The sequence below is a fragment of the Gymnodraco acuticeps genome, unplaced genomic scaffold (genome assembly GCF_902827175.1).
Source record: "Gymnodraco acuticeps unplaced genomic scaffold, fGymAcu1.1, whole genome shotgun sequence".
Lineage (NCBI taxonomy): Eukaryota > Metazoa > Chordata > Actinopteri > Perciformes > Bathydraconidae > Gymnodraco > Gymnodraco acuticeps.
Window position 1 is genome coordinate 2,315,043 of NW_022992250.1, and position 13,950 is coordinate 2,328,992.

The window sequence follows — 13,950 nt, forward strand, 5'->3', positions numbered from 1 at the left end:
ATTGATAAAAGGTGGTTAGTGTTGTTGCAACTAAAAATAATTCGATTCATCTGTCAATATGTCCGATTTCATCGCTTTGTCGTCGACCAACTTTTCTCAAGCTTGAAATATCTGTTTAATCAAATGTTCCAACCCCAATTTTAACTTACCCAAACCCATGTAAAGCAGAACAGCCACACGCCGAAAATTATTTAACAGAATCAATGTATGCATTTTATTGCATGAAATCTCAAGTCTAACTTTAAAACTCTTAAGTACAACCTAATCGAAAACCCCTCCTTACCAAAGTTCATTTCCCAGTGTGAATAATGTGAGGAATTCAGCAGCTGATTGACACCTCTAAGTGTTACGTGGTGGACAGTGAACTCCAGCCCCTAAGAATAGCAGCAGCACCACCACCACTGATCCAGGTCTGGTTTATTGAAGGGGGATCCCTAAAAAGGGCATCCCTTCCCAGGCCTCGGTCACCGTATCTGAACCCCTCCCCACCTATGATTTCTGCCACCGAAGCCACCAGTTATTCCTGGCTCTAACTATGTGACCCACATTTTACTGTAAGGGGACAAGCAGCTCTCCCTCATGTTCGTCCAGAACTAGCTGGGGAGGTTACCGGGGTCAATCTCCCGCTGGCACACTATAGCCCAGAGATCAGAAATAGAAAAGGGCTCCGAGGAGTGACTGACTACTCGGCGACAAATTAAACGCATCCTCACAGGAACAACAGCTGTAGGGTTCGAGAGAATAGGGATAAAGGGAAGGGGGTCAGTATGTTGGACGTGTGTACACAGTAGTAGAGCTTATATCGGCAGGTGTTTAAGGCTTTAAGCTTTTCAAGTTTTTCTTACATCAACCAAGGGTCAATTAGACAGCCGGCCATGTGCAATGAGGAGAAAACAGTTTGCAATAATTGTTTCATTAAAGATTGTTCTATTGAATCCTTTTCTTTATTTATTTGAATGTTAGAAAATTGAAAAGATGCCACATCACAGGCCTAAGGGACATTTTTATTTATGTTTGGTCTGATGAACAACAAACCCCTAAGGTTGTTGAGTTACTTATTGGATAAAAAGCCACAAACCCTCACAATTGAGAAGCGGAGAAAAGGAATAGTTGGCATATTTTATGTTTTCAAATAAACAATAGATTTCTTCTATACATTATATCCTGAATTATAATTGTTTACGTTTATTTCATTCAACAATCAGACTAATATCTGTACCCAGTATCTATGTGGAATAGACCTGATGGTATTGTAGTTAAATCTAAAGGTAAATAAATAAGTATATCAACAGTAAGTGAGACAGCATGCAAGATTCATTTCAATTATATTCTTTTATCAGCAAGGATTCACTCATAATAATCCCTCAGGTTGAGATTCTACTTAATTTCTCAACTCCTCTTCCAAACTAATGATTGTCTTTTTGCAATGGGATTGATTTTGCAGGTTCCCGCTTAAAGGTCAGACATTTTTGTTTCCCTGCCACGGTGGTGACTAACCCTTAAAAAAATAAACATGCAGCACTGAGGACACAGAGTCGGGCCAGCAGGAGCAGGCTGCTCTGTCTGGATGTGCCGTTTAGCTGCTGTGTAATTACAGCCAAAACCACTAATACCCATTGTCAAAAAAGACACACATCCACTACAGCAAAGTGCATCAGCCCCCCCTGAAAGGTTGCTAAATATTATAATTTGGGACTAGAAACCACTAAGATGTTCTTTTTCTAAACACCTCACTGTGTTGTCGCTTATGTTGGACAAGATCTTTAAGGAGTTCTTCCCGACAGTACTCCACAACACTAGTTTAAACTTAATTCTGTATGAAAGCATACATTCATATACAACACTATCACATTGCTGGAGATCAATAGTATCATGATATTTGATTTTGTTATGATCACCTATCTCAAGTGTGTCCTGCAGACATGAGATGGATATTGATGCCTATTGTCCATTCACTTTAAGGCAGAGACTCCCTATCACATGTCCTGGCCAGGCTGGCTCAAAGTTGATAGATGCACAACAATCCGAGGATAACAACATAACTATTGGACGTTAGGCTTCTTTAACACTGCTCAAACAAATGTGTATAAAAGAAAAAATCGAGCAAGTACAAATGAGAATCTAAAATGAGCTTAGGAGATCGTTAGCCGCCAATCAGCAAATATTGAAATAGTCGAGTGGTTTAAGTCCCTAACAGACACCACCCTCATGTCATCAGTGTTTCCTCTACAATGCACATCTACTAACCTGTGAGTCAACACTTCTCAAACAAACAAAAACACCCACCTGCATGTCTTTAGTTGCAATCTCCCCTGGAGTCGGCCAGTTAGTGGCGTCGCCAAAGTCTCCAACCTGATGAACAAAGACACAAAGCTGTATTAGCAGGCGTGTCACAGGTAACCTGAGATGTTAGCTCAGGTTAATGAAGAGAGGTGACTCTGTCCAAGACCTTCAGAGCGGATATACAGGGTGAAAATTCATCTTTACCGCATATTTCTCTTTTGTTTATGTAACACTGCACCTTTTTCAGTGTGTCATAAAACTGTGTGGTGAAGGCGGAGTTTAAGACCCGGAAATACAACAGCAGGGAGTCTTGCAATCAAGGTAGGAAGTTGTGAATGAAACACTTTGTGGAGACTTTGTTTGCTTCATCTGCCGGGCCATTTGCATTCCAGGAAGTGGGGAGGGGCGGTAATACACAGCTTGAGGCCTGACAGATAAATACCATGACTCTGTCTGAACATACCTTCAGTGAGCTGTAAGCTCTAAGCTAATGAAAATGTTCCGTTTGAGGTTGTATTGTGTCTTTATAACATATATACTTAAAACAGATATGGTGTTATATTAACATAGTCTTTTAATTCTCACAAGACCTGTAATCCTATAGCCGTTTTGGTGACTCGCAAAAGATCAACCTGGGAGTTTCTAACACTCAATGAAGCATTACTGAATGTTTAGAGTAGAATGTCTAAACCGTTTATATCCATCAGTACATGTACATGCATCCACAGTACACACACAGAATATTACCTTTCCTCCGCGTCTGGCTTTGGGTGGATTCCCTGCTCTCACCACCTTGGCCGGCCCAGTAGACTCTGTGAAAACACAACGATGGTCACATTACAACCAGCTCTGCATACAGGCACACATGAGCCTCTGGCAACAGAAATGATTGGAGAGGAAAGCAGGAAAAGAACAAAATATACTAGTTTTCTTGTCACACGTCAAAATAAATCAATAGCCTTTCTTTGGGTGTTTACCCAGATCTTTTTTGCATTGCCAACTCTTGTACCAGCTTTTACGTTTCTTACCGTTTTAATTAACTAGATCCCTGTTAGCGACGTAGTATTTGCTAATCTTCTCAGGCCAAATACAAAACCTTAATACAACAAATAATGCAAGGTCCAAACAGTTGGAAGAAAACACACCGACAATGAACAACTTGAACAATACCGTACATTTAAGTACCCAACTCATTAAAGCTGAAAAAAAGATTGATCAGATCTGGGCGTACCTGGACACGACTATTCATAAAGACATACCAGAAGACGAGCTAGGCTCACTTTATCGTGCCGATCTGTCTTGTGGCCTGAAGTCAGAGATCTTGCCTCTAGCTGTTTTTGGCTGCAGTTTCACCACAGTCCGACTACGAGGGAGTGAAAACGGCTCACAGCGAGAGAAAATCTCAGTAAGCCTCCTTAAGGACGATCATGTCAAGGGAAGTGTAGAGAGAGAGAGAGAGAGCGGGGAATGAAGGCCTTCTAACTATCACTAACAACACCGAGAGCAGAAACACGGTTTCATTACAAACATGTGTATGTATTCAGGAGCCCAGGATAACATCTGTGTAGCAAAACAGGAACCTATGGGACTGAACAATAAACCAGTGTATTGAATAATAAATATGAAACACTGAACTTAGATATACTTCTTTAAATCATTTCAATTTGTGTTGAAACAGAAAAACCTTCAGAATAAATGAGAATTTAACTGAGAATAGTTTTATTTTCTCCATTGCTTGATCCATCGTTGTCAATAAAACCCTAATGGAAACCCTTTCTCTCGGTCTGTAGAATCTTCTTATGTCTATTTCTTCCTGAATAATAAATACAAAAGTTAAAACTATTCAGTTTACCATCATGTCAGACACAGACAATAATGCACTGTGACATCTGGGGAACTAAAACCAAGTAATAATTAAAAGTAATGCTTAAAAATGTACTTGCAGCAGAATCAAATTTGATTGGTTCGGGCCCTGCATACAACAAAGTTCAACCTATAACGCAGGAAATGAGCTAACAAATTAAATTAAAATATCCTGCACTGATGTATCTGGGAATGCATCATTATATTCATTGACATAAAGATAACTGTGGGAGGTTTTCATGATACACAGAATAGTTTAGATCTAGAGGGAACAATGTAAGCTTACACTAATTAAATGTTACGTATGAGCCGTGTGATATGCAGAGATCAAATTGTTCCTGCGACTATTTTTGTGTTTGCACAAGACACAGAACTTTCTTTATATGTGGAGCAGACGTTTGCTACAGTGTGTTCACATGTCAGAGTTTCTTCATCATTGGGTTATAACAATTCTCCCCATTCCTGAGAGAAGAAGGTTTATCAATAACAAAAGGCCTGGACAGGCGATACTGACAGAGAACCTGAATGTCTTGATTGGCTTTGACAAGTACTTCTCTAAAGGAAGCAAAACCAGCGTATTGTTAACTCAACACATGAGGACTGTAGTCAGAAATGTTCTGTGGTTTAAGAGTTAAAGGTCCAGTGAAATCCTGGGGCCAGTGAGGGAGGCCTACTCTGATCTGCAGAGAGCATGACTGTTCAACCACACTGAGAGCTCTGTTAGGCTGAAAGAAACACTTAACTGTACAGAAGCACAGGGAAATAAGGCTCTTAATGTTCTCCATGTACACAGAGTTAAGGAACAACGTAACAAGACACAAAACTGTGTCCTGGTCTGAAACAAAAAGGTTTTTACCATCCGCACAGAGCTGCACTAAACTAAGTTTAGGTTGAATAATTTCTGCTCATTAATCTGGGTTTTTATTAGATGCATTTTATTCCTTTTTCTAAATATTGGCTGCATATTTGCTTTTACTCAAGCTTGATAAAACCGAGTCTAATGACTTTTGAGTACAACAAGAATATGAAATGCTTACAAAATGTTACCTCCCAGCATAAAAGCAGTATAGCAGCGACTTCATTTATATCTGCTGTCTATTGTTAAATGTAGCTACAGTTTTCAGCGCTATACCACTATATTGTAAATCTATGCCCATACGTAAGCAACATCATATACAGAATCCCAGTAGGTCAAATGATGTCAGATGAGGAGTGGGTTACACAAGGTCTGGTAAACACACTTTCTACATTTCTACGATGAGTTATCTCCCGTGAGGCAATTTATCAAATGTGACGTCATTTACCAAAATGACCTTACGTGACCTCTGCACCGTAACCAGTGGCACACTAGGAATAAGTGTGCAAAATATTTAAAACTTTATTTTCGGATCCTGAACGAGACCGCCGCCAGAGCGCGTCTCCCCGTTACCTGCAGAAGGAAGCCATGCACGCAACGCAGCCCCGCTCTCTTTAACTCCAGGTGACTTTCTGCCGCTTTCCTCCGTGGTGAAACAATCAAGGGTGAAGTGCTGCCGGAGCGCGCCGGCACTTCACAAATTGCAGTACCCATAAGGAGCTGTACAAATGCCGCAATTTTTGCGTGGCTGTGTCTTTAGTTGAAAGCCCAGTGGCGATCTGCTCATCGAAATAATATGCTACACAGGGGCGGACTGGCCATCTGTGTGTTCTGAAGAATCACAGAACCGACGGTCGTCATTAATTATTATTATGCCATTTAAACAAATTATTTAAATTTGTTTAAACCACATCATGTAAGTTGCGCTGACAGGTGAAAGAGGTCCACACACTGCTTCCCCGCAGCGAGGCTCCCTCCGCCCTCCCGTTGACAGTTCACGAGCGTCAAGCTCTCACCCTACCCCACTGTTGACAGTTATTAATACACTGAACAAAAATATAAATGCAAGGATACAGGTGAGACCTTTGAACACTGAATGGGTGTAAATATAAGTAGCAGTAACACATTTGAAAGGTACACTGAACAAAAATATAAATGCAACACTTTTGTTTTTGCTCCCATTTTTCATGAGATGAACTCAAAGATCTAAAACATTTTCTATATACACAAAATAACCATTTCTCTCAAATATTGTTCACAAATCTGAAAAAATCTGTGATAGTGAGCACTTCTCCTTTGCCGAGATAATCCATCCCACCTCACAGGTGTGGCATATCAAGATGCTGATTAGACAGCATGATTATTGCACAGGTGTGCCTTAGGCTGGCCACAATAAAAGGCCACTCTAAAATGTTCAGTTTTATCACACAGCACAATGCCACAGATGTCGCAAGTTTTGAGGGAGCGTGCAATTGGCATGCTGACAGCAGGAATGTCCACCAGAGCTGTTGCCCGTGAATTGAATGTTCATTTCTCTACCATAAGCCGTCTCCAAAGGCGTTTCAGAGAATTTGGCAGTACATCCAACCGGCCTCACAACCGCAGACCACGTGTAACCACACCAGCCCAGGACCTCCACATCCAGCATGTTCACCTCCAAGATCGTCTGAGACCAGCCACTCGGACAGCTGCTGCAACAATCGGTTTGCATAACCAAAGAATTTCTGCACAAACTGTCAGAAACCGTCTCAGGAAGCTCATCTGCATGCTCGTCGTCCTCATCGGGGTCTCGACCTGACTCCGGTTCGTCTTCGTAACAGACTTCAGTGGGCAAATGCTCACATTCGATGGCGTCTGGCACGTTGGAGAGGTGTTCTCTTCACGAATGAATCCCGGTTTTCACTGTTCAGGGCAGATGGCAGACAGCGTGTGTGGCGTTGTGTGGGTGAGCGGTTTTCTGATGTCAATGTTGTGAATCGAGTGGCCCATGGTGGTGGTGGGGTTATGGTATGGGCAGGCGTATGTTATGGACGACGAACACAGGTGCATTTTATTGATGGCATTGTGAATGCACAGAGATACCGTGACGAGATCCTGAGGCCCATTGTTGTGCCATTCATCCACGACCATCACCTCATGTTGCAGCATGATAATGCACAGACCCATGTTGCAAGGATCTGTACACAATTCCTGGAGGCTGAAAACATCCCAGTTCTTGCATGGCTAGCATACTCACCGGACATGTCACCCATTGAGCATGTTTGGGATGCTCTGGATCGGCGTATACGACAGCGTGTTCCAGTTCCTGCCAATATCCAGCAACTTGGCACAGCCATTGAAGAGGAGTGGACCAACATTCCACAGGCCACAATCAAAAACCTGATCAACTCTATGCGAAGGAGATGTGTTGCACTGCGTGAGGCAAATGGTGGTCACACCAGATACTGACTGGTTTTCGGACCCCCCCAGACCCCCCCAATAAAGCAAAACTGCACGTTTCAGAGTGGCCTTTTATTGTGGCCAGCCTAAGGCACACCTGTGCAATAATCATGCTGTCTAATCAGCATCTTGATATGCCACACCTGTGAGGTGGGATGGATTATCTCGGCAAAGGAGAAGTGCTCACTATCACAGATTTTTTCAGATTTGTGAACAACATTTGAGAGAAATGGTTATTTTGTGTATATAGAAAATGTTTTAGATCTTTGAGTTCATCTCATGAAAAATGGGAGCTAAAACAAAAGTGTTGCATTTAAATTTTTGTTCAGTGTAGTTGCTAAATTCTAATTATAGCTGGCAATATTACGTGTCACCAACATCCAGACTCAAATCAAGGATCACCATCAACAAATCTAAGACTCTCAATCGGACTCAAAACAGAATCAGGATCCTGTATTCTAATGGTGGATCAAATCTAAGGCATAAATGTCTTCCTGTGTTTTATGAACAGTAACCCTGGGGCATTAGCCGACCCCTGACCTCTAGCCACAACTAGGGTTTAGACATTTTTCTGTTCATGTGACCATTTCATCAGTTGGATTTAGATAAACCATTAAACCACTTGGGTTAGTATCAGCTACAACAAATGTATTAGTTACGGCTAAATAAAGTAATTATCTAAATGTTACAATTATCCAGATATTCATTTATTAGCTCTTGTGTAACCAGGTCTCAACAAAGAGAGAATAAATAACTTCCACGCCAGAGGTAAATATATGATTACTCAACTAGTACTATAAGTATTATGACTTACACTGGCCTGTGACCAACCAGTATTACATTAAAAAGCTAATCAGGCATGTGTCCAGCATCTCATAACCCTCTTGAAAGGGAGTTAGTAACACACAGTGCAAATATAAAGCAATATCTGGGTCACGTAAACAGATAGTTAATAGAAAAACTCATTGAAAAAGCTTTTGCCTGTGCAAAAACTCTGTCTCTAAGTTAGGTTGAGGGATAAGCACAAATTGCTCAAGTATTTATCCACATTTATCTGCTTAGCTTGAACAGAAAGTGTGAACAACAGTAGTCTGAGCATTTCTAACATCACACTGATGCTGGTTAGAGAGCATGACAGAGCATGTTTTATAGGCAAACACACACACTGTGTGGCAGATTTACAGTGTGACCATCAGGTAGGGTTGCAACCAACGACTAATTTGATAATCGATTAATCTATCGATTAATGAAATGATTAATCGACTATTCGGACTATTATGCCTTGCACAATTTCTCAAACGCTCTTATTTAGCCATCAACTTTTAGATGTAGCTTGAGGTTGTTTTAGGCATGTGGAAACTAACAATGAAGACAATAAAGATGAATACTTGATTCAAAAATACATATATTATTAAATTAACTAAACAGATTTTTAACCAAATTAACATTGCTTTTTATTTAAAGTAAATAAATAATATTTCACATCAAAAGAAACAACAGTGTTTTAACAAATCGTATTAAATAATGTGATGACAGAACTGTAAACAGAATAGCTGAAACTTTAACAAAATAAATAACTCGGTTACCTCTAATCATTAACCCATGTTTGTATCATGTAGTTAACTCCGTGTGTTGCTGCTAGCATACATAACACCTGACGTGGAAACGTTACTCGTGGATGGGGCTACAGAGCTGCTAGAAAGACAGTCGAACCCGGTGCATTCCTCCGTCTGCATGCAGTGCACTTTTGCTAAATGTTTAGACAAATTGCTCGTGTTACCACCCTTACATGCTAAACTCTCATTGCACTTTTGGCAACGAGCATTGTCCACATCGAGACGGGTAAAGTTTAACCACACCTCGGAGCGCGTTCACTCCGCCATCTCCTCCGTGTGTTGCTGCATGTAGCAGCTGCGTACGTGTGTGTAAACTGCCCCGCCCACTCGCACACAGACGGGGGAGAGATCTCGTCTGATCGAAAATACATCATAGACGCATTTGTTTGTCTTTTTGCATATTAGAAACTAGTTGGCGACACTAAGACTGCGATATAATGTTTTTGTAGCAATAATACATGACATATATTTTTTAAATGTCTCCAGTACCGATAAAAAGACCAATAACGTTGGAGCTTAACGGCGCATAAAACACACGTGATGACGTCACCAACGAATCGACGACTGAATTAGTTGGCAACTCATTTGGTAATCGATTTTAATCAATTAAGTCGATTAGTTGTTGCACCCCTACCATCAGGTATTACCTCAGATTTCTTCTGACACCTTTCTTTGACAGTGGCTGACTTTCTGCCTCAAAGTCATGGCAGAGGACTATACCCTTCACATAAAGTGTTCAACTCATTTCAATGTAACTATAATTTTATATTAGACAAGCATTTAAAGTCTGAATATCCCCTTTCAAGAAAACCCCCTGAATTGTAGGTATTATGTGTTAAAAGTTATCAAAATACAAAGTTGCAGCCTGTCTGTATTAGATAACATTTTAGAGTCCAAATATTTGTTATTGTCATTAAAGCTAAATCAAATGTGCTGCTTTAAAACCACTTCTTGAACATAACAGAACACGACAGACCATGAGCCATGCATTGAAAGTGACTCGGGACTCTAAATTGAGTTCTGTAGGCTGTCAACAACTGGACAAACGGTGGTTGTTCAATAATAAAATAGCAGGTTTGTCATTGTTGACATTTTGCTGATCAGCTGAGTCTTTCACCACGATTACCCCCCACTGAGGGCAAGTATGCCTCTGCTCAGTGCATCAGATGGTATCAGATGATGGTTTAAGGTCAGAGTAGAGCCTCCCAGGGCCAAGATGTCTTCCCCACTATAAGTGGCTGCTCCAAATAAAGTCACATTCAGCAGTGAATTCAGAAAATACCTTCTTCTGTGAAGTCTTCCTCTTTGCAGTCTTCCAGGATTTTAAATTCCAGGAAATGTTGCAAGCAAACTATTATATTTGCCTTTTTGTCAGCCCTCATCTTATTATTTTCGACAGTTTTAAAATGAAAACAGGAGCTAAATTAATGTTCCATTGCAAAATGCTCATATCGCGCCAAATAATTACAATTGTATAAGAAAAGTATTTAGTAAATTTGCTTTCATTTTAACCAGGGGATCTAGTTACAGATTTAGTTACTAGGGCAAACTAGTTCCTACCCCCTAAAAAGTCCCTACTCTCTGGGTTCATCTTCTAATGGCGCGTTTCCACTGCAGCGGGTAGCCCCGTTTAAGCGTCCTTAACCGTCCAGGCCGGTTTTTGGTGGCGTTTCCGTATAGCCTAGTACCGGCCAGCGGGTACTTTTTCCCTCTTTTTCCGGCCTCATAAAATCGTGGTTCCCTCAGACCAGGGCCAGGGCTGAACTAGTGACGTCAACACTCTCGACTGCTGATTGGTCAGAGAGAATCGTCACAAGATTGCGCGCGAGTTCATCCCTAGCGTCGCATATATATCTAGAAGCAAGCTTGCAGCATTTTTACACACAGCATTTTGTAAACGGAGGAGCTACAAAAATGGCTACTTCTAAGAAAAGCACACCGTGGTCGTCTTGATATACGCAGCCTACTTTGCATCACATTCCTGTTTGCTGTGATCACTTTCCTTCTCGCTGTGATCCCTTTCCTTCTTCTTGCTGTGATCCCTTTCCTTCTTCTTGCTGTGATAAAAAGCCACACACCAAGAAACAAGTACACGATCGCTTCCATATCCTCCATTGTTGTGTGTGAGTTGTGTCGCATTGAAGATGACGCCACTGCAGTTTTATCTCAGCGTCGCTCCGCCCAAAAAGCCCGCCAAAAAGCTGATCGCCCCGCCTACACTGCGTTGCTAGCCCAGGTCCTAAACTGTAATGGAAATGCGCCACGGCCTGGGCCGGCCAGCGAGGCAGCCCGAGGCCAGAGCGAGGACGCTTAGGGACGCTTAAACGGGGCTACCCCGCTGCAGTGGAAACGCGCCATAAGGCTGCAGCCACACGAGGACGATAACGATAACAGACCGCAATCCTTATCAAAAAAGTCTTCCGTCCACACGCAACAGGCACCAGAAACGTGTCGGTTCACACGAGACCGCTCGAAAGCGCTGGAGACACTGTAGTACATATGCCAGGCCTGTAAGTGGCGCTGTACTCCTACCACAAAAGCAGCGAAGAAGACTTCCCGCTCATGGTTGCCCTTCTGTTTATTCTCCGTTGTGGACGCTCTGGCTCTTATTCTCCCTCCCCGAGGCAAGTGTTTGCTCCTGCTGTAAATCTCTCCGGGTAGTCCACCAGCAGATGAAAAACACCCACCTCTCCGCCTCTTCCAAGGGACGAGGGAACCGTGCAGCAGAGTTTCAGTTAGATTTTTTTTCTCCGGTCAACATGCCCGTTAAAGTTTAAATCTTCCGGGCAAAATTAGAAAAGTGCCGGTCAAAGGTCTTCTTTTTTATTTATTGAGCATTAAAACAAATGAATAACGACTCTATATAATTAGGCCTGTCACGATAATTAATTTTGTTGGATGATACATTTTCCTGGAAATGATTGCGATAAACGATAATATTGTCGGCACTGTTGTAAGACCATTTTAGACCACTGACATAATGATAATATATAATAATAATAATTCAAGTACATACTTTCAAACAACCTTTTATTGAACATTCAACATTGCAAATGAAATAATATTAAAATATATAAATGATATATAATAAATAAAACAAATTAATTAAATGTTAATAAATTAATTAAATCACACACAACCCTATATATATATATATATATATATATATATATATATATATATATATATATATATATATATATATATATATATATATATATAAATACATATGAGCACACATTGTCTCAAGCAAAAAAAAACCTTAAAACAACACTCATGTGTACAGTCCACTGTCCATACAAAGACCCAGATGCCTCAACAGGCCATATCCAAATATGTTTTTCAAAGTTTTCGAGCAAGGAACACCAACATGTTTGCATTGTCGGGCAAATGCATCTTTGATTGTAAACTGTCGGGAAGGTGGGGGCTCTCCATCTCCAGCTGCAGTGTTTGCTACCAGCTGGGAAAACGGAATGGGGTGGTTGTGTTTTAGGTGTAGTTTAAAATGTGTGGTATTGCCTGCTTTTGTCGCTGCCTTTTTTAAACAAATGCGACACACCGCCCGGCATATTCAAGTCCGTATTCGCCTCGTTGATTTGGCTTGAATCCAAAATACTGCCACACCGGAGAATCGAGATGTGTAGTTAGGTTTTGTAACCAATTCCATTTCACTTTAAATTCCCCGCGAGTAAGTCACACGTTGTCTCCCGCTTGTCGCTATATTATTAATTTGGCTTCCTGCTACGCTGCTGCACGCGGAGTGTCCTGACCTGGCTGTGTGTCAGCCCCGCCCCTCACAGCGCGCGTGGCCGGCAGCCACAGCGCTCCTAGCTAAAATGCTGGTCACATCCTTATGTAAACGGCAATTTATCGAGCTCAGAAAAGTTATCGAGTCCATTTTTATTTATCGTACGATAAGTCAATTTATCGATTATCGCGACAGGCCTATATATAATAATATAAGAATAAAAAAATGGAGCCTCACTTTTCCTCCCCTTCTTCTGAGAGCCCAGCAGCTGATCTCTGAGCAGGAGAGGTGGGGAGAGGCTGGGCTATTCCGCCATCGTTATCAGGACATGATCGTATAGGCGTAAACACGGAGCCGTTTGCCCCCCCAGAGCGCTTCGTTTGCAGATCTACCCACCTTGGGACCCGTTATAGTTATCGTTTTCTGCGTTTCCGTGTTGGCCTTGTGTGGCCGAACCGTCTATCTGATAGAGAACTGTAGCAGACACGACCGTTATCGTCCTCGTGTGGCAAGTAGTGAGGTGGTCGTGACTGATCGCACCCTGCTTTAACCTGTGCACTGTATTCATTCACACTGCCAAGAAAATCCTGTTTGCAATTATCAATGTTAGGTCTTTAAATAATTACAGTAAAATGAACAAATGATCAGAATTTAATTGATATTTGGATCCGTGCAAATCTATTACACCATGATCATTTGGCAGAAGGAAAACCAAACTATGGGTGTTATCTAAAAATTGTATGATAGCTGATAAGGGTTATATTTAACACAACTCAAGGACACGCCATGCATGTCTGTTACAGAAACATATGACTGAATATCATAAGAACATAAAAAGGAGTAAAAATGTAGGAGTCATATGTGGAGGCAAGGGCAGGAGCACTTTTGATATTGCCATGTTTGCATCATCATTTATCACCTATTAGCCTCAAAAGAAAATAAATGATCAGAATCAAGGAAAAGTATAGAAAGACCTCCAACCAAACAAAAAGGTGGTTGCATTGTTACACAACAAGTACATTGACACATAACTGTATCACTCCATTGAAATTGTGAATTAACGAAACAATTGGCAGGATTGAGCTGGATCAGATGTACCTGAAATATGATCCGACACACTGCAGCAGCAGAGTTTAAACACCAAC

At 41.3% G+C, this 13,950-nt stretch overlaps 1 protein-coding gene across 1 annotated transcript in view; it reads right to left on the bottom strand.

The window, feature by feature from the left end:
* Window positions 1-13,950, bottom strand: part of larp1 (La ribonucleoprotein 1, translational regulator) — a 65,932-nt gene that overhangs the window by 29,529 nt on the left and 22,453 nt on the right. Inside the window, 2 exon segments of the mRNA XM_034206477.1 lie at window positions 2,287-2,352; window positions 3,031-3,095. Of these exon segments, the coding sequence (XP_034062368.1) occupies window positions 2,287-2,352; window positions 3,031-3,095 (131 nt within the window).